Source organism: Hyla sarda, chromosome 5 (genome assembly GCF_029499605.1).
Source record: "Hyla sarda isolate aHylSar1 chromosome 5, aHylSar1.hap1, whole genome shotgun sequence".
In the NCBI taxonomy this organism is placed as follows: Eukaryota; Metazoa; Chordata; class Amphibia; order Anura; family Hylidae; genus Hyla; species Hyla sarda.
The window spans coordinates 236,481,508-236,502,726 of NC_079193.1; the positions used below are offsets into that span (position 1 = coordinate 236,481,508).

General features: G+C 42.9%; 1 protein-coding gene across 4 annotated transcripts in view; it reads left to right on the top strand.

Moving 5' to 3' along the window:
• The first annotated feature begins 400 nt into the window (after positions 1-400).
• The window catches only part of LOC130273888 (glyoxylate/hydroxypyruvate reductase B-like), a 28,602-nt gene continuing 7,783 nt past the window's right edge, over positions 401-21,219 (top strand). Inside the window, exons 1-3 of one of the 4 annotated variants that reach the window (XM_056521344.1) lie at positions 401-606; positions 11,411-11,791; positions 17,505-17,676. In XM_056521344.1, coding sequence (XP_056377319.1) covers positions 11,416-11,791; positions 17,505-17,676 — 548 coding nt within the window. In that variant the 5' untranslated portion in view covers positions 401-606; positions 11,411-11,415. The other 3 variants (XM_056521346.1, XM_056521345.1, XM_056521343.1) reach the window with 3 other exon arrangements.

Genomic DNA, 21,219 nt, shown 5'->3' on the forward strand with positions numbered 1-21,219 from the left:
CCTCACTCATTTCCCTTCCGCGGGATCATCTTGGACACCCCCGATCCTCCTTAATTTCCTGAGATCCGTATGACCTGGAATCACGCAGATCGACGACATGCCGGAATGCCTACTGAATGAATATGCCCTGCGTCCTGAAGAGGTTAAAGAGAATGTGTCATCAGAAAATGACCTGTGTTTAAATCTGGTTTATATGACAAACATATTTTTGAGAATTTTTGGTAATGTTTTTTCTAAATTTCTATTTTTATCTATCTATATCTATAGTTTAAAATAATCCTGAAATCCTATATCTATAGTTTAAAATAATCCTGAAAGCAGTTTTCATTCTGGCCACCAGGGCTAAAACTAAGCTGAGACTTCCTGTGCTGAACAGATCATTTTACAGAACTAAAAAACAGACAAGTACAGTGAAAGGTGACACCAGTAAGATACTCAGAGAACACACAACATAAGTGCAGGGCTATCATGTAGCTCCTCCTACTCCCCCCCCTCCTTCCGATATTCCTGAAACAAGCAAACAGCTCTCTCAGAAACTTCAAGGACATCTGCCTTCTACAAGCTACAACTACAAGCTACAACTCTTAAAGAACAAGAAACCACATTGTAAGAACTTTTTATGTATTTTATATAATTCTGTACATGCTGGTTCATTTTTGTGTGCATTAAATAATGTATCTCTTTCCTTGCACCTAAGAGACTGTGACTATTTTTGATTCCTATATATCCATTACTTGGCTCTGCAAAGTCAGTACTGATATTTAACAGCCAAGAGCCGCAGATAGGTGTAGTCTAAAACATGATCAGGTTTATTGAAAAGGTTGCAAGATAAACAAAAGAAAACTCTTGCCTATCCGGCACTTACTATACAAATAAGGGTGCATTCACACCACGTTTTTGCAATACAGTTCCCGTATACGTTTTCTATGTGAAAACCGTATGGAACCGTATTGAAAACCACATGCATTGACTCTCCATTGAAAACCGTATGCCAAAAGATGCATAAGGCTGTGTCCATTTTGCATCCTGTACAGTTTTGTCAGTTTTTTTCCCATACCCAAAACTGTAGTCTACCGCGGTTTTTCGTCCGGGTGAAAAACTGTCTTAAACAGTATACGTTTTTTTTTAAACATGGGAGTCAATGGGAACCGTACAGAACTGTATGTGCATACGGTTCCATTCGGTTTTCACCATACGGTTTTTGACTTTGCACAGTTTTTTTTCTTGGAATTTCACTCAAACAAGTGAAACTTTATTCATAATGGAGTGAAACGTTAAAAATTTTAACATTTTTTTTCTTAAAATATAATTTTTTTAACTGTATATGGTTTTTAACTGTATACGGGTTAAAATTTGTACACACCTTTTGATACAGTTTAGTCAGGTTTTGAGGAATCAGTTTTTCATCAAAAACCTGATACGGGAACTGTATTGCAAAAACGTGGTGTGAATGCACCCTAATACCCCTTACTACCAGCTGGAGATCTTTTCTCTGCAAGCTTACCAAAAACTCTTCCAGCAAACTTTTTACTCACATGACTTTCTTAAACAGACAGGCTCTCCGTCTCCCCAGCCAGAGAGCGCTAGCTGCCCTTCTTGCTTCTCTTAAGAGAGGCTCTGCTGTTACTTCACATAGGAGAGGAAACTGGGTGAAATATACCTTCCCTCCACTACCAATCCTGTCTAGCATAGGAGTCAAAAGAGGCATAAACTATTGTGGCATGTGTCTCGAAAGCTATATTGAGAAAATTAAGGGAGCATAAATTACTGACTTGAATCTGATCAGAACTTAATACCTGCTTATCCCATAATCTAAATAGAAAAATAAGCCATCATGATGTGCGCTCTGGAAAGTATGCTGAAAAATATGGACCCCAAAGTCAGGAGGTCTGCAAGTCTCACATGAATGAAAATAAGTGAAATATAAAGAACTATTACATTTCTGGCCTTCCTGAACTGCTTTGATAAAAATCGTAGTGGCCCCATAGGAAATATAGAGGCAGTCCAGGGAGACTTGATAGTAACACCAAGTATTAATGCATCATCTCATGCTTGGTTGGCTGAATTACTAACTACAGTAAATAAATGTAACAATGGGGAATGGGGGAATTGGACCACTCAAATTGGGACCATTGGATTAGAAATCTCTTTATTCATAAGTGGTGTGAACTCAATTCATAAAAGTGAGGAGGCAGAGGAAAGGAGGATAATATATAGACATTGAATAAGAAATTGAGGTGGGAGCAGAAAATCTTTCTCCACTTTAATTGAAAGGGCCAAAAGAGTTCAATGAAATCTCAACCCCAGGGAGCATTCCAAGGCCAACTATTACAACATATATGTCGTTCAAAGACCAGGATTCTGCTTTAAAAAATACAAGAGTAGTTGGGAATTGTATGTATAATAGTGTGAGGATAAAAAAATTTGGATCATACCTCTGAGACTCAAAAGAAAACGGCATCCTTTACCCAAATTAAGAAAATACTTTATTAAAGTATCCAATAGCCCAAGGGAAACCTCGGTACTGCAACCGAACCCCACAACCACTCTAATGGCAGACAAAAGTCCCTCCTAGTAGTTATAAGACACGGTGGTTCGCACTCAAGATAAAGTCCATCGATAATATTGACACATCCAAGAAATAAAAAGACACTCACCATCCAGATGCTTGCCTCAGTGAATATTTATTTGGTCATAATGACACTAACATGCAACGGACATGAGACGAACAAACAAACAGGGGTGTTACTTCGGGCAATGGTGCCATTTCGTTCTCCAATGGCGCTTTAACTGGCCCACCTTTAAGCCTTGTTGGAGTAGGAAACTGCACTGTTGCCTGACGTTACACCCGTTTGTTTGTTGTCTTATGTCCATTGCACTGTTAGGGTCATTATGACTGAATAAATATTTACTGAGGCAAGCATCTGGATGGTGAGTGCCTTTTTATTTCTTGGATGTGTCAATATTATCGATGGACTGTATCTTGAGTGCGCACCAGCGTATCTTATAACTACTAGGAGGGACTTTTGTCTGCCATTAGAGTGGTTGTGGGGATTGGTGGCAGTGCCGAGGTTTCCCCTTGGGCCATTGGATACTTTAACCCCTTAAGGACACAGCTCATTTTCACCTTAAGGACGCAGACCTTTTTTGCAAATCTGACCACTGTCACTTTAAGCATTAATAACTCTGGGATACTTTTACCTTTCATTCTGATTCCGGGAATGTTTTTTCGTGGCATATTCTACTTTATGTTAGTGGTAAAAGTTCGTCGATACTTGCATCATTTCTTGGTGAAAAATTCCCAAATTTCATAAACAATTTGAAAATTTTGCATTTTCTTTAGTTTGAAACTCTCTGCTTAGAAGGAAAATGGACATCCCAAATAAATTATACATTGATTCACATATACAATATGTCTACTTTATGTTTCCATCATAAAGTTGACATGTTTTTACTTTTGGAAGACATTAGAGGGCTTCAAAGTATAGCAGCAATTTTCCAATTTTTCACAACATTTTCAAAATCAGAATTTTTCAGGGACCAGTTCAGTTTTGAAGTGGATTTGAGGGGCCTTCATATTAGAAATACCCCACAAATGACCCCATTATAAAAATTGCACCCCTCAAAGTATGATATTCAGTAAGTCTGATATTCAGTAAGTCTGTTAACCCTTTAGGTGTTTTACAGGAATAGCAGCAAAGTGAAGGAGACAATTCAAAATCTTAATTTTTTCCACTCGCATGTTCTTGTAGACCCAGTTTTTGAATTTTTACAAGGGGTAAAAGGAGAAAAATCTTCCTTAAATTTGTAACTCAATTTCTCTTGAGTAAGGAAATACCTCATATGTGTATGTGAAGTGTTTTGTGGGTGCACTAGAGGGCACAGAAGGGAAGGAGCGACAATAGGATTTTGGAGAGTGAGTTTTTCTGAAATGGTTTTTGTGGGGCATTTCAAATTTAGGAAGCCCCTATGGTGCCAGAACAGCAAGAAACCCGCACATGGCATGCTATTTTGGAAATTACACCCCTCAGGGAACATAACAAGGGGTCCGGTGAGCTGTAACACCCCACAGGTGTTTGACGACTTTTCGTTAAAGTTGGACGTGTAAATTAATTTTGATTTTTTTCACTAAAATGCAGTTTGAGTAATAGGAGAAAATTCCCCCCAAAATTTGTAACCCCATTTCTTCTGAGTATGGAAATACCCCATGTGTGGACGTCAAGTGCTCTGCTGGCGCATTACAATGCTCAGAAGAGAAGTAGCGCCATTGAGCTTATGGAGAGAGAATTTGGTTGGAATAGAAGTCGGGGGCCTTGTGCGTTTACAAAGCCCCCCGTGGTGCCAGAACAGTGGACCCCTCCCCCCACATGTGACCCCATTTTGGAAACTACACCCCCCACAGAATTTAATAAGGGGTGCAGTGAGCATTTACACCCCACTGGCATTTGACAGATCCTTGTAACAGTGGGCTGTGCAAAAGAAAAATAAATTTTTTGATTTACACGGACCACTGTTCCAAAAATCTGTCAGACACCTGTGGGGCGTAAATGCTCACTGCACCCCTTATTACATTCCTTATTACAAAATTGGGTCACATGTGGGGGCGTCCATTGTTCTGGCACTATGGGGACTTTGTAAACACACGTGGCCTTCAATTCCGGACAAATTTTCTCTCCAAAATCCCAATGGCGCTCCTTCTCTTCTGAGCATTTTAGTTCGCCCGCAGAGCACTTTACATCCACATATGGGGTATGTTCTTACTCAGAAGAAATGGGGTTACAAATTTTGGGGGGATTTTTTCCTATTTTCCCTTGTGAAAATGAAAAATTTAGGGTAACACCAACTTCAACGAAAATTTGTCAAACACCTGTGGGGTGTTAAGGCTCACTATACCCTTTGTTACGTTCTGTGAGGGGTGTAGTTTCCAAAATGGGGTCACATGTGGGTATTTATTTTTTTGCGTTTATGTCAGAACCGCTGTAAAATCAGCCACCCCCTGTGCAAATCACCAATTTAGGCCTCAAATGTACATAGTGCGCTCTCACTCCTGAGCCTTGTTGTGCGTCCGCAGAGCATTTTATGCCCACATATGGGGTATTTCTGTATTCAGGAGAAATTTGCGTTACAAATTTTGGGGGTCTTTTTTTCTTTTTACCTCTTGTGAAAATAAAAAGTATGGGGCAACACCAGCTTGTTAGTGTAAAAAAAATTTTTTTACACTAACCGGCTGATGTAGACCCCAACTTTTCCTTTTCATAAGGGGTAAAAGGAGAAAAAGCCCCCCAAAATTTGTAACACAATTGCTCCAGAGTACGGAAATACCCCATATGTGGCACTAAACTGTTTCCTTGAAATACGACAGGGCTCCGAAGTGAGAGCACCATGCGCATTTGAGGACTAAAATAGGGATTGCATAGGGGTGGACATAGGGGTATTCTACGGCAGTGATTCCAAAACAGGGTGCCTCCAGCTGTTACTAAACTCTCAACATGCCTGAACAGTCAGTGGCTGTTCAGAAATGCTGGGAGTTGTTGTTTTGCAACAGCTGGAGGCTCTATTTTGGAAACACTGCGGTACAATATCTTTTTTATTTTTATTGGGGGGGGGGGACAGTGTAAGGGTGAGTATATGAAGTGTTTTACCCTTTATTATGTGTTAGTGTAGTGTAGTGTTTTTAGGGTACATTCGCACTGACGGATTTACAGTGAGTTTTCCGCTAGGAGTTTGTGCCGTGGCAGAAAATTTGCCGCAGCTCAAACTTGAAGCAGCAAACTTACTGTAAACCTGCCCGTGTGAATGTACCCTGTACATTCACATGGGGGGGCAAACCTCCAGCTGTTTCAAAACTACTTTTGCGACAGCTGGAGGCACACTGGTTGGAAAACCTTCAGTTAGGTTCTGTTACCTAATTCAGTATTTTCCAACCAGGGTGCCTCCAGCTGTTGCAAATCTACAACTCCCAGCATGTGCTGATCGCCGAAGGGCATGCTGGGAGATGCAGTTTTGCAACAGCTGGAGGTACGCAACTACAACTCCCAGCATGCTGAGACAACCGTTTGCAACCGGGCATGCTGAGAGTTGTAGTTTTGCAACATCTGGAGGACTACAGTTTGGAGACCACTGTGTGTGTGTTTGGAGACAAACTGTGATCCTCCAGATCTTGCAAAACTACAACTCCCAGCATGTCCAGACAGTCTGGGCATGCTGGGAGTTGTAGTTTTGCAACATCTGGAGGATCACAGTTTGGCAACCACTACACAGTGGTCTCCAAACAGTGGTCCTCCAGATGTTGCAAAACTACAACTCCCAGCATGCCCAGACAGCCAATGCCTGTCTGGGCATGCCAGGAGTTGTAGTTTTGCAAGAACTGGAGGATCACTCACTGGCCAGTCAGATCCCTCCGCAGCCTGCAGGATCCGCCACCGGACAAGCAAGGACTTCCTATTCCCTCTCACCCCTCTGTGCCCCGCTCTCCCCGGACTTCCACACGTGGGCGGAGGTCCGGCAGCGGCGATGGCGGGGGCACTTACCCCCGTCATCGCCACGCACCCGCCATCGCCGCTGCCGGACCTCCGGATTGCCGCGCACCCGACACCCCTGCACACCCGATCGCTGATCAGGTTAATCAAATGGGATCCCGGGGTGTCGGGTGGGAGTGGTCTCCTGCCGGACAACCCGGGACTTTAGCTAATTAACCCGATCAGCGCCGCGGGAGCGCGCACTTAATAAACGCCGCTTTTATACGGCGGATTGCGCGAAGGTATCGCGTTATCCGCAATATAAATGCGGCGTTCAGCGCGAAGGGGTTAAGTAAAGCAATTCTAGCAATAGACAAATGGACCAACAAATATTTGCCATGAATTACGATCATTCATATAAATACCTGAGGTATCATACAACAATGTAGAAAACAAAACATTATATTAAAAGCATGTGAGAAATGAATGGACAGCACTCACCAATTTTTGTTGTGACCCTATATTCCATCAGATAAAAGCAGGTACGTATTACAGGTGCGTTTCAATGAGAGAAGCACCAATTGTTTTGCGCTGGTTGCGCTTCTTCCTGGCTTACACACAATGATACATCAGCTCCCTGCGCTTGGTTAAAAAACCCACAAAGAATAAATTTTTAGGAAGACAGACAAGGGGGGGGGGGGGTAACCTTGTAGTACTCACAGAAGAACAATACCTGGAGGAAGCATATAGATTATTAAAACACAGTACAGTATATGTAGAACTAAAGGAAGATCCCACCTGCAGATACCAGGGTTTGTTGCAATCTCTGTTACGCAAATACAAGGTATTATTTCAGAAAAGAATGTCGGGACGTCCTATCGTCTTGGGGATCGACTCGGTGATGGAAGGGCTATCAAAATACATTGATCAGGCCACTGATTAGGCCACTGATCAATGATACCTTCGCGCAATCCGCCGTATAAAAGCGGCGTTTATTAAGTGCGCGCTCCCGCGGCGCTGATCAGGTTAATTAGCTAAAGTCCCGGGTTGTCCGGCAGGAGACCGCTCCCACCCGACACCCCGGGATCCCATTTTTTCAGGCCACTATTAACTGGGCTTCAACTTACCTTAATGGGGTACTCCGGCCCTAATACATCTTATCCCCTATCCAAAGGATAGGGGATAATATGTATGATCACGGGGGTTCCGCCGCTGGGGACCCCCTCAATCTGTCATTCCGCACCCATCGTTGTCACGCCCCCTCCCATAGAGGGGAGTTCCTCACCGATGCAGGCATAGATGGTGGTCTAATAGAGTTCATTTGTGAATCTCTCCTGTTTATTCTCACACGTAATGCATTCAGGTTTAATAACAAGTGATATAGACAGGACTCAGGGGTGGCCATGGGCACCCCTGTAGCTTGTTTGTTTGCTAATTTATTTCTAGCAACCTTTAAAAAACATTACGAATTCACCATGAAAAATTATTTCTCTTGTCACCTAAAAACCTTCCTCTGCTTTATGGATGACATTCTCATAGTCTGGGCAGGGTCAGAAGAACAATTTAACCAATTTGTAGCATACTTCAATCATAATGATGAGATGAATATGTTTTTACAGCAGTGAGTAGAGGTGAGCGAATCAAAGCCGACGAACCCGAATTCGTTACGAATCTCAGGAAAAATCTGATTTGCAACGAATGCGAATATCGCTGCGATTTTCATTAAAATCCATTTACTGCAGTCCAGGCTCCAGGGCATCTAAAATGGTGGATCCACATGACAATACATGGGGCAAGGAATGCTGGGAAGGCGGGAAGGCAAGGCAGGAAGGGAAGTAGGCAGAATGTCCCTGAATCACATGCAGGATGCAGCCTATCAGCAGCCAGTCACCCCTGTGACGTCATAGCCCTATATATTCAGCAGCCATTTTGCGTCATTCATTATACTGCATAGAGATAGGACAGACATGTATGGGTTGTGTGTGTGTTACACAGAAAAGCTTGTTGCAGCAGCGTTTCACCTCTTAGTCACCTCAGTCTTCTGTTGGACACAGAACACAGCTTTTTGCACAGAAATTAATTCTTACTGCAGCGATTAACCCCTCAGTCACTGTGAACAGAATTGTATTACAGAGAGGAGCAGAGAGCTGTGTGTGGCCTCAGCTGCAGAAAAGTTTTCAGAGGAGGGAGAAATAATTTTTTAGGGCAAATATGTGTCTTTGTTCCACATCAACTGGTCTGCTGGTTATACTAGTCTGTAGACAGTATAATCCATACCCAGCAGTCTATTCCTAATAGTATTTGAGGGAGAGTCTTTTTGCAATTTTGGGTTTAGTACACAGTGACTGTGTCTGCAGCACTGTTGTGTACTGCTGATGTTGTGGGCAAATTTTTTTTTTTGCGTACTGTAGCGCATTTTTCTGCCCTCATCAGTGCATACCACATACCTACATCTAAGTGGTGTACTATTTTGTACCTGTTAATCTGTCAAGGGCCTACATACTGTGAAAAGACAGACAAAAGTAATCACCGGCTGGTGTTTTACTCAAATAATTTTTTAAGCATATAGTAGCGCATTTTTCTGCCCTCATAAGTGCATACCACATACGTACATCTAAGTAGTGTACTATTTTGTACCTGTTAATCTGTCAAGGGCATAGATACTGTGAAAGTCCAGGCAAAAGTAATCACCGGCTGGTGTTTTACAAAAAATACTGTGAAAGAACAGCCAATAGTACACACCTGCTGCTGTTCTAGATAAATGCTGTTTTAAGCGTAGTGAAGCGTATTGTACTCCCCTCATATATGCAATAAGTATGTCAAGCAGAGTAGTGCTAGGACATGCACAGTGGAGTGGCAGAGGCCTAAATTCCTATTACAATGGAGTAGTATCCTGCCTACATAGGGTTAATACTGTGTTAGAAATCACTGGTTTTAGTGGGCAGTCCAGCTTTACGCTGTAGCTTAAGCAGTAGTGGGGTAGAGATTCCTCCCCCTGCTCCGTTTAGAACAGCTTGGTAACGCCCGCAACCAGGAAGCAGCTGATATGTTCACTCTCTGGCCAGGCGTCTGAGGTTGCTATGTGACGCTTAGAGCCCGCTGATAAAGTCAGCTGACTGATTTATGTAATCAGTAGGCAGCATACTTAGCGTTTGGAACAAACTGTTCTGAACGCTGGAGCAGGCGCCGGGAGCTCGTGACATCATAGCCCCACCCCCTCATGACGTAATGCCCTGCCCCCTCAATGCAAGTCTATGGGAGGGGGTGTGACAGACCCCTTCCATAGGGGAGGGGGCTGTCAAATGAAAGAAGTGATCTGATTGTTGCTATGGGCAATTGGTCAACTGTTCCTCTAGACAGGTCTTGATAAATCTCCCCCATTGTGTGTAAGCCAGGAATAAGTGTTGCTTCTCTTATTGAAACGCACCTGTAATATGTACCTGCTTTTATCTGATATATAGCTTATAGCTTGCCTTAGTGGTTCCAACTTGCATTTCTTCTTATACTTTGATAACATTATATTAAATTGTGACAACTCTTTTAACCAAAACTGAAGCTACCACATTGATATTAAAAATCTGACTAATCTAAAACAAAATGATTGGGTGTTGTTTTTGTCATATTGACCCACAGAATTTTTACCGAAAAGTGCACTGTGTAAAAAAAAAAAAGCCCTAAATTTTTTTTTCCCATTTCATTTCCCTAAAAAATAGTATAGTTTTTTAATTTGGCCATACATTTTATGGAAAAAAGAAAGGTGTCATTACAAAGTACAAGTGGTCCCGTAGACATGAAGCCCTCATATGGGTCTGTCGAAGAGTAAAAGAGCTAAGGAGAGCGAGAATGCTAACATTAAAATTGGCTGTGTCTCCTAGGCCAAAACCTATGGTGTCCTTAAGTGGTTAAATTTGTAATCCTTCTGAAACTGCTATATGCCTTGGCTTGAATTGGCATTTTGAGCCTCAGTGATGAGGGCAACATGAACTGTAAATATGGTCTCCTAATAATTGTAGAGTTAGGCCCCTTTCATACTATAAAAACACTTCCGTTATGAACGCCCGTTAGGAAATCGGCAGTTATACAGCCGGTACAAAATCACTAACGGGCGTTAGAAAATCCTATTATAATCTATGGGATTTTTCTAATAGCCATTTTAACCCGTTATTGCCCGTTATTAATAACATCCGTTATTTTTTGACAGGCAATAGTAACGGGAGAATTAGTGCATGCACTATTTCTCCCGTTCATTCGCCCGTCATCAAATAACGGCCGTTAGGGATTTCGTACCGGCCGTATAACTGCCGATTTCCTAACGGGCGTTCATAACAGAAGTGTTTTTACAGTGTGAAAGTAGCCTTAGGGAGCAAGTAAAACATGTATTGGGAATATCTCTCCTATTAAACACCCCAGTACCCCAGTTAGCTGTGTAAGATTATTATATCTAGTGCAGTCAGAAGTCGAGCATTCCCTCTTTTATCAGCATGCAGTTTCATAGACACAGAAAGAGTAAAGCTGCCTCCATCTGCTATTCAAAAAACCTTTGACCCAGAGACATGTGAAAAGTTTTGATTGGTATGGGTCTCAATGCGAAGATCCCCACGATTATTAAAACAGCGTGGCTGTGCACCTCACTTCCCAGATTGCAGCAATTTCCATCCAGCTTGACTACATGGGTTTCATAGACTTATAATAGAGCAACCGATTAGAGATTGCAGCGAGACAGCTAGTAAAGAGCAGAACTGTCTGCTTCTTCTCGCTCACTGGAATCTCGGCACTGACCAAAACTCTTTGACATGTCAGAAGTTTTCTTTCTATGACAGGTACACTTCCCCTCGTCCTCATTGACAGATTTATTCCTATGCACAGTGTATAGGTTCGCTTTCATACCATCAGTTTCTCTACAGGTTTCCATTGTGTTTATTATTCCAATAATGTACTCAATTATTTTGCAGGAAAAATGGAGGAACTTCCATACGCTTTAATGTCATATAATGGAGGTTCCAAGGGTTTTCCCCAAAAATATGAAACTATTGTAAAGAAGCACTTCCAAATAATCTACATGGAAGAATTTTCCAAAAACAAGAATGTGTATGCTCCAAAGATACAAGCCATTTTGGTGTGGTGGCTCCAGCCTGTTGTTGACAAAGAACTTCTGGATTCTCTTCCCAATCTTAAAGTAATAGCGAATGGTGGAGCAGGGGTAGATCATCTGGACCTCAAGTTAATCTCAAATTATGGTATACTAGTCAGTAATACACCAGGTGTAGGAGATGATACCACTGCAGACATGGGAATGACTTTAATGTTTGCATCTGCCAGAAATGTAGTGGAAGGTAAGTTAGTGCAAGTGTATGAAAACGTATCTTGGTTTCTTCAGTTTAATTATATTAAAGGGGTATTCCAGGCAAAAACTTTTTTTTATATATCAACTGGCTCCGGAAAGTTAAACAGATTTGTAAATTACTTCTATTAACCCCTTAAGGACCAGGCCATTTTACACCTTAAGGACCAGAGCGTTTTTTGCAAATCTGACCACTGTCACTTTAAACATTAATAACTCTGGAATGCTTTTAGTTATCATTCTGATTCCGAGATTGTTTTTTCGTGACATATTCTACTTTAACTTAGTGGTAAAATTTTATGGTAACTTGCATCCTTTCTTGGTGAAAAATCCCCAAATTTGATGAAAAAAATGAAAATTTTGCATTTTTCTAACTTTGAAGCTCTCTGCTTCTAAGGAAAATGGATATTCAAAATATTTTTTTTCTGGGTTCACATATACAATATGTCTACTTTATGTTTGCATCATAACATTTATGAGTTTTTACTTTTGGAAGACACCAGAGGGCTTCAAAGTTCAGCAGCAATTTTGAAATTTTTCACAAAATTTTCAAACTCACTATTTTTCAGGGACCAGTTCAGTTTTGAAGTGGATTTGAAGGGTCTTCATATTAGAAATACCCCATAAAAGACCCCATTATAAAAACTACACCCCCCAAAGTATTCAAAATGACATTCAGTAAGTGTATTAACCCTTTAGGTGTTTCACAGGAATAGCAGCAAAGTGAAGGAGAAAATTCAAAATCTTCATTTTTTACACTCGCATGTTCTTGTAGACCCAATTTTTGAATTTTTGCAAGGGGTAAAAAGGAGAAAATTTTTACTTGTATTTGAAACCCAATTTCTCTCGAGTAAGCACATACCTCATATGTCTATGTTAATTGTTCAGCGGGCGCAGTAGAGGGCTCAGAAGGGAAGGAGCGACAAATGGTTTTTGGGGGGCATGTCACCTTTAGGAAGCCCCTATGGTGCCAGGACAGCAAAAATAAACACATGGCATACCATTTTGGAAACTAGACCCCTCAGGGAACGTAACAAAGGGTAAAGTGAACCTTAATACCCCACAGGTGATTCACGACTTTTGCATATGTAAAAAAAATATATATTTTTTTACCTAAAATGCTTGGTTTCCCAAAAATTTTACATTTTTAAAAAGGGTAATAGCAGAAAATACCCCCAAAAATTTGAAGCCCAATTTCTCCCGATACAGAAAACACCCCATATGGGGGGTTAAAAGTGCTCTGCTGGCGCACTACAGGTCTCAGAAGAGAAGGAGTCACATTTGGCTTTTTGAAAGCAAATTTTGCTCTGGGGGCATGCCGCATTTAGGAAGCCCCTATGGTCCCAGGACAGCAAAAAAAAAACACATAGCATACCATTTTGGAAACTAGACCCCTCGGGGAACGTAACAAGGGGTAACGTGAACCTTAATACCCTACAGGTGTTTCCCGACTTTTGCATATGTAAAAAAATAAAAAATTTTTTACCTAAAATGCTTGTTTTCCCAAAATGTTTACATTTTTAAAAAGGGTAATAGCAGAAAATACCCCCCAAAATTTGAAGCTAAATTTCTCCCGATTCAGAAAACACCCCATATGGGGTGAAGAGTGCTCTGCTGGTGCACTACAGGTCTCAGAAGAGAAGGAGTCACATTTGGCTTTTTGAAAGCAAATTTTGCTCTGGGGGCATGCCGCATTTAGGAAGCCCCTATGGTGCCAGAAGAGCAAAAAAAAAAACACATAGCATACCATTTTGGAAACTAGACCCCTCGGGGAACGTAACAAGGGGTAATGTGAACCTTAATACCCTACAGGTGTTTCACGACTTTTGCATATGTAAAAAAATATATATTTTTTTTACCTAAAATGCTTGGTTTCCCAAAATGTTTACAATTTTAAAAAGGGTAATAGCAGAAAATACCCCCCAAAATTTGAAGCCCAATTTCTCCCAATTCAGAAAACACACCATATGGGGGTGAAAAGTGCTCTGCTGGCGCACTACAGGTCTCAGAAGAGAAGGAGTCACATTTGGCTTTTTGAAAGCAAATTTTGCTCTGGGGGCATGCCGCATTTAGGAAGCCCCTATGGTGCCAGGACAGCAAAAAAAAAAACAACATGGCATACCATTTTGGAAACTAGACCCCTCGGGGAATGTAACAAGGGGTAATTTGAACCTTAATACCCTACAGGTGTTTCACGACTTTTGCATATGTAAAAAAATATATATTTTTTTTACCTAAAATGCTTGTTTTCCCAAAAATTTTAAATTTTTAAAAAGGGTAATAGCAGAAAATACCCCCCAAAATTTGTAACACAATTTCTCCCGAGTACGGCGATACCCCATATGTGACCCTAAACTGTTGCCTTGAAATACGACAGGGCTCCAAAGTGAGAGCACCATGCGCATTTGAGGCCTAAATTAGGGACTTGCATAGGGGTGGACATAGGGGTATTCTACGCCAGTGATTCCCAAACAGGGTGCCTCCAGCTGTTGTAAAACTCCCAGCATGCCTAGACAGTCAACGGCTATCTGGCAATACTGGGAGTAGTTGTTTTGCAACAGCTGGAGGCTCCGTTTTGGAAACAGTGGCGTACCAGACGTTTTTCATTTTTATTGGGGAGGGGGGTTGTATAGGGGTATGTGTATATGTAGTGTTTTTAACTTTTTATTTTATTTTGTGTTAGTGTAGTGTAGTGTTTTTAGGGTACAGTCGCACGGGCGGGGGTTCACAGTAGTTTCTCGCTGGCAGTTTGAGCTGCGGCAGAAAATTTGCCGCAGCTCAAACTTGCAGCCGGATACTTACTTTAATCCTCCGCCCATGTGAGTGTACCCTGTACATTCACATTGGGGGGGGGGGGGGGGGACATCCAGCTGTTGCAAAACTACAACTCCCAGCATGTACGGTCTATCAGTGCATGCTGGGAGTTGTAGTTTTGCAACCGCTGGAGGCTCCGTTTTGGAAACAGTGGCGTACCAGATGTTTTTCATTTTTATTGGGGAGGGGAGGGGGGCTGTGTAGGGGTATGTGTATACGTAGTGTTTTTTACTTTTTATTTTATTGTGTGTTAGTGTAGTGTTTTTAGGGTACAGTCGCACAGGCGGGGGTTCACAGTAGTTTCTCGCTGGCAGTTTGAGCTGCGGCAGAAAATTTGCCGCAGCTCAAACTTGCAGCCGGATACTTACTGTAATCCTCCGCCCATGTGAGTGTACCCTGTACGTTCACATTGTGGGGGGGGGGGTGGGAACATCCAGCTGTTGCAAAACTACAACTCCCAGCATGTACGGTCTATCAGTGCATGCTGGGAGTTGTAGTTTTGCAACAACTGGAGGCACACTGGTTGTGAAACACCGAGTTTGGTAACAAACTCAGTGTTTTGCAACCAGTGTGCCTTCAGCTGTTGCAAAAGCTACAACCCCCAGCATGTACGGACAGCGGAAGGGCATGCTGGGTCTTGTAATTATGCAACAGCTGGAGGCATACTACTTTGGCTTGGGATACTGGGGATTGTAGTTATGCAACAGCTGGAGACACACTGGTTTGCTACTTAACTCAGTGTGCCTTCAGCTGTTGCAAAACTACAACTCTCAGCAGTCAGACAGCCAACGGGCATGCTGGGAGTTGTAGTTATGCAACCACCAGATGCACCACTACAACTCCCAGCATGCACTTTAGCTGATTGTGCAAGCTGGGAGTTGTAGTTATACAACAGCTGAAGGTACACTTTTCCATAGAAAGAATGCGCCTCCAGCTGTTGCAAAACTACAAGTCCCAGCATGCCCATAAGGGAATGCTGGGAGTTGTGGTGGTCTTCCTCCTGCTGTTGCATAACTACAGCTCCCAGCATGCCCTTTTTGCATGCTGGGAGCTGTTGCTAAGCAACAGCAGGAGGCTGTCACTCACCTCCAACGATCCAGCCGCATCAGGTCAGTCCCTCGTCGTCGCCGCTGCTCCTGGGGCCCCGATCCCAACAGAGACGCCGGAAGAGGGGCGGAGCGGTTTGCGGGAGTGACACCCGCAGCAGGCGCCCTGATTGGTTGGCCGGTAATCCGGCCGACGAATCAGGGCGATCGTGAGGTGGCATCAGTGCCACCTCACCCCTGCTGGCTCTGGCTGTTCGGGGCCGTCTCTGACGGCCCCGATCAGCCAATAATTCCGGGTCACCGGGTCACTGGAGACCCGATTGACCCGGAATACGCCGCAGATCGCTGGACTGAATTGTCCAGCGATCTGCGGCCATCGCCGACATGGGGGGTCATCATGACCCCCCTGGGCGATATGCCCCGATGCCTGCTGAACGATTTCAGCAGGAATCGGGCACCGGCTCCGCTCCAGATGGTTGCGGGGGGCCGGTAAAACACATGACGTTCTCATACGTCATGTGTCCTTAAGGACTCGGAAATGGAGACGTATGAGAACATCATGTGTCCTTAAGGGGTTAAAAGATCTTAATCCTTCCAATAGTTATTAGCTTCTGAAGTTTTCTGTCTAACTGGTCAATGATGATGTCACGTCACGGGAGCTGTGCATGATGGGAGAATATCCCTTGCATGATGGGAGAATATCCCCATAGGAGCTGGACAGCTCCCGAGACGTGAGTCATCAGAAAGCAATTAGACAGAAAACAGCAACTCAACTTCAGAAGCTAATAACTATTGGAAGGATTAAGATTTTTTAATAGAAGTAATTTACAAATCTGTTTAGCTTTCCGGAGCCAGTTGATATATAAAAAAAAAAGTTTTTGCCTGGAATACCCCTTTAAATGCTGTTTTATGTGTCAGAAATTACAAAAAGGTTGATGCTAGTAGTAATTGATCACGTCATGTCTATCCTTTTTCACCAGAAAAACTTGCTCTGTAATGTGGCTGTAGTGGGCAACTGGTCCTCACTTTCTAACTGCACTAGTTTTTATCAGTTTATAGTTTTACAAATCAGCCATCCTCAGAGTATGTCCTAACTATCTATTGGTATCTTTTAAAACTAAGTATTAAAGGGGTTATCCACCATAAGGTGATTTTAGTACTTACCTGTCAGACAGTAATGGACATGATTAGGAAGGATCTGCGCTTGTCTTGGGGCTACAAGTCCACAATAATGCTGCTGCTGCTACTTTCTTTTTGTTAAATGGCTATTTCCTGTTCTTTCCCTCCAACTAAAGAATCCCTTGTTTGTAAGTATGAGGTCACTTTTCTCCCTCCCACTCATCAGCCACCCCACCCATTGAAGCCCACCTGGGACAATTCCCTGCAGCCTTGTGGAGAATGATCCCCCCTTCCACCCACCCAGCAGTAACTCCACACATTGAAGCAGACAGGCTACCTTCCAACACCTGACTAGTGATGTAATGTCTCGGGCCGCACTGCAACCTTAAAAAACCTGAGACAATACTCATTTTGTATGCTGTTAAAAATGAACATTGGGGCAAAAATCACAAAAATATTCCAATACCAGCCATCAAACACAGATAGACACCATATTATGAACTACATTAACTTTACAGCTCCTTTAGCAAAGACAAATAAATAAATAAAAATCCTGGAATTACCTTTAATCTTACTAACCCCCTGTTTCATTATGGGGACTGATACCTCTTGGTAATGGAATGTTGGACTGTAAATTGTCTGCTTAATATTTGAATTGAGAAGTATGGGTGGTATTAGCCCTATAGAGGATCCATGTTTATTCTCAATGAACATTTTCTCCATCAGGGAATACAGCATCATGTTCACCAGACACTAAAGAGATTGATTTCAACTGGGTGGGAGATGATATCACAGAGGCCACACTGGGCATCATTGGAATGGGAAGCATTGGCTACTGCATAGCTCAGCGAGCTAAGGCTTTCAGGATGAGAATTCTTTACCACAATAGGAACAGGAGGTAAGGTAAATGTGGCTACCTATTTATTGTCTCTGCTGATATAACTAAGCAACCATTGGCTAACTGTAGCAAAAACATACCATAAGGCTAGGTTTCCACAGGTTTTTCAGCTTTTTTGTTGTTGAAAACTTGCCACTGCGGTTTTTGAGCCAATGTCAGAAGTGCAGAAGTGGATCCATTAGGAAGGTGAAGTATAAGTCTTTCCTTTATATTTCCCATTTCTTCCGAATATGCTTCTGGCTTTGGCTCGAAAACTGCGGTGGCAGTTTTCCAAAAAACACCAGAAAAAACCTGTGTGGAAGCCTAGCCTAACTTAGATACTTAAAGGGGTACTTCGCTGCTCAGCGTTTGGAACAAACTTCCAAATGCTGGAGTCGGCGCCGAGAGCTCATGACGTCATAGCCCCGGCCCCTTATGACGTCACACCCCGCCCTGCCCCCTCAATGTAAGTCTATTGGAGGGGGCGTGATGGCTGTCACGCCCCCTCCCATAGACTTGCAATAAGGGGCGGGGAATGACATCATGAGGGTGCAGGGCTACGACATCACAAGCTCCTGGCAATGGCTCCAGCGTTCGGATCAGTTTGTTACAAACGCTGAGCAGCGGAGTACCCCTTTAAGTAATTAGGGGAAGTCTTTGAGTTATTTTTCCAGTAATCACGCAATCTCTCAGATGTCAACAACCACTTGAATGTCTGTGATGGACTTAACATATCAGCAGGGCCTAAAATTGCCTTTATGCATCTGTGGGCCTGTGCCTAGGGCAGCAGTATTGAGGGGGGCAGCACTTTAGTAAGTGCTGCCATGCTGAGGCCTGGAGAATAATAAACAATTTTCTTCCTTTGGTTAAATTCAGAGTCAGAACAGTTGTCAATTTTACTAAAAAAATAGTGGTAGTGCAGTTTACAACAGAAAGGGGGCCAAGGTTAACTAACAAGGGCACAATGCTCAATACCTAATGTCCCTAGGGTATTACAGGAAAAAATGAGAGTTGGGGCACTGTGCAGGAAATCGCACAAAGTCTAAGTGATCAGACAATCCCCCCTCGATTGGACACTTATCCCGTATCTTAATCAATCCCTATCCCTATCAATGCTATAAGGGATGCTACCTGAAAAGATGTGATTCAGATGCTTTGCATATCATTTCTTTCCAGAATTCCCAGTGAAGTGCTAATCTATAGATATAAAACTCATTGGGGGAGATTTATCAAAGGATTTAGACAGTTTTTTCCTGTCTAAATTTGTCGCACAGAAAGTCGCACTCTAAATACGTGCGACTTTTCTGCGACTTTTGCTTTAGAGGATTTTTAGAACATGATGCCTTCCAGTCTATTTTAGATGGAAATGCATTGGAAAATGCATTGGTGCTGATTTTATCAAAAGCGACTTTTCAGCGACAAGTCGTATCGGCTGAAAGTACGCCGAAATGTCAGACCATGTTGGAGCAGGTTTAAATACAGTCTAAAGCATAGATCCCAAAGTCTGTGCGCAGAATCTATCAAGAGCTGTGCGACTTTTGATAAATTAGGCGCACAATAGACCAGCCTAATCCTCTTTAGTTTGGTCTATATTGATGCGGTACAATACAGGAATATGGGTGCACTACTGTGACATTCTCCTCCTCCCATTGCATGTGTGCTCAGTCACGCTGGAGGGTACCTGGGAGGAGGCTGTGAGTCGACCAACTTTTGCCGTATTTGCCCACTGGCCCCTGTTTTGCTTATCACGCACAGGTAGGTTAGCGTTAGGTCCCGCGCCATTTTGAGAAACCTTGGTGTTGGTGTGCGGGCTCAGGTATGTCCTTCATATAAGGATATACTGGCTAATGTCTCAATTTTAACATCAGTGTTGAGGGATAGCCAATGTCATTGTATACATCTACCACAGTAGTGCACCTAAATTTCTGTATTGTATTATTCTAATTGTTACACATCCACACCATTTATCTGGTGTAGGATTCTATTGTGGCACTTGTAGTCCACTGCAGGCATCCTCCATTGTATGCATTTTTATGCTGGGGATCGCCCCTAGCAACGGACTACAAGGGCAGGATCTGCTCCCCCAGTATAAATGCACAACCGCATTTGGGGTTGAGCACCTCCAGCCATTTGAGACCACGTTTTTTGTTGTTTGTTCTATATTGATGCGGGACATAGACATCTTTGATAAATATCCCCCAATGTGTGTGTATGTGTATGTGTGTGTGTGTGTGTGTATGTTCCAACATCACGTCCAAACAACTAAAGATATTAACATGAAACTTGGCACACATGTTACTTTTATGTCAACAACAAACATAGGATAGGTGATTTAACCCTTACTCACCCCCATTTGCCAGGGTCAGGGTTTTCGTTTAAAGCCCCATACAAGTCTATGGGAAATATATGTTATATATATGTTACTGCATAACTTCCAAACGGCTGGAGATATTTCGATAATACTTGGTCACATGTTACTTATATGTCCACTTAAAATATACGATAGCTAATTTAACCCTTAACTACCCCCATTTGTGAGGGTCAGGGTTTTTGTTTAAAGTCCCATGCAAATCAATGGGAAATGTGTGTTCCCACATAACTTCCATACCGCTGGAGATATTTCAATACCTGGTACACATATTACAGGTCGGGATATGAGGACGGGATAGGAGAATGGGATAGGAGGTCGAGATATGAGGACGGGAAAGGAGGACGGGATAGGAGGTCGGGATAGGAGGATGGCATATGAGGTCGGGATAGGAGGTCGAGATATGAGGTTGGGATATGAGGACGGGATATGAGGTCAAGATAGGAGGATGGGATAAGAGGTCAGGATATGAGGACGGGATAGGAGGTCAGGATAGGAGGTCAGGATATGAGGACGGGATATGAGGACGGGATATGAGGTCAGCATAGGAGGTCAGGATAGGAGGTCAGGATATGAGGTCAGGATATGAGGTCGAGAAATGAGGACGGGATATGAGGACTGGATAGGAGGTCGAGATATGAGGTCGGTATATGAGGTCGGGATATGAGGTCAACATATGAGGTCGGGATAGGAGGTCGGGATAGGAGGTCGAGATATGAGGACGGGATATGAAGACGGGATATGAGGTCAAGATAGGAGGATGGGATAAGAGGTCAGGATATGAGGATGGGATAGGAGGTCAGGATAGGAGGTCAGGATATGAGGACGGGATAGGAGGTCAGGATAGGAGGTCAGGATATGATGTCAGGATATGAGGTCGAGAAATGAGGACGGGATATGAGGACTGAATAGGAGGTCGAGATATGAGGAAGGGATATGAGGTTGGTATATGAGGTCGGGATATGAGGTCAACATATGAGGTCGGGATAGGAGGTCGGGATATGAGGTTGAGATATGAGGACGGGATATGAAGACGGGATATGAGGACGGGATATAAGGTCGGGATATGAGGTTGAGATATGAGGACAGGATATGGGGTTGGGATATGACAACAATATATGGCAATAGGATATGAAGTCAAAAGCTTCCTCCTTTGTTGATTTTCCTCCCCAACAAGGATGAGGAAGGAAAAATCG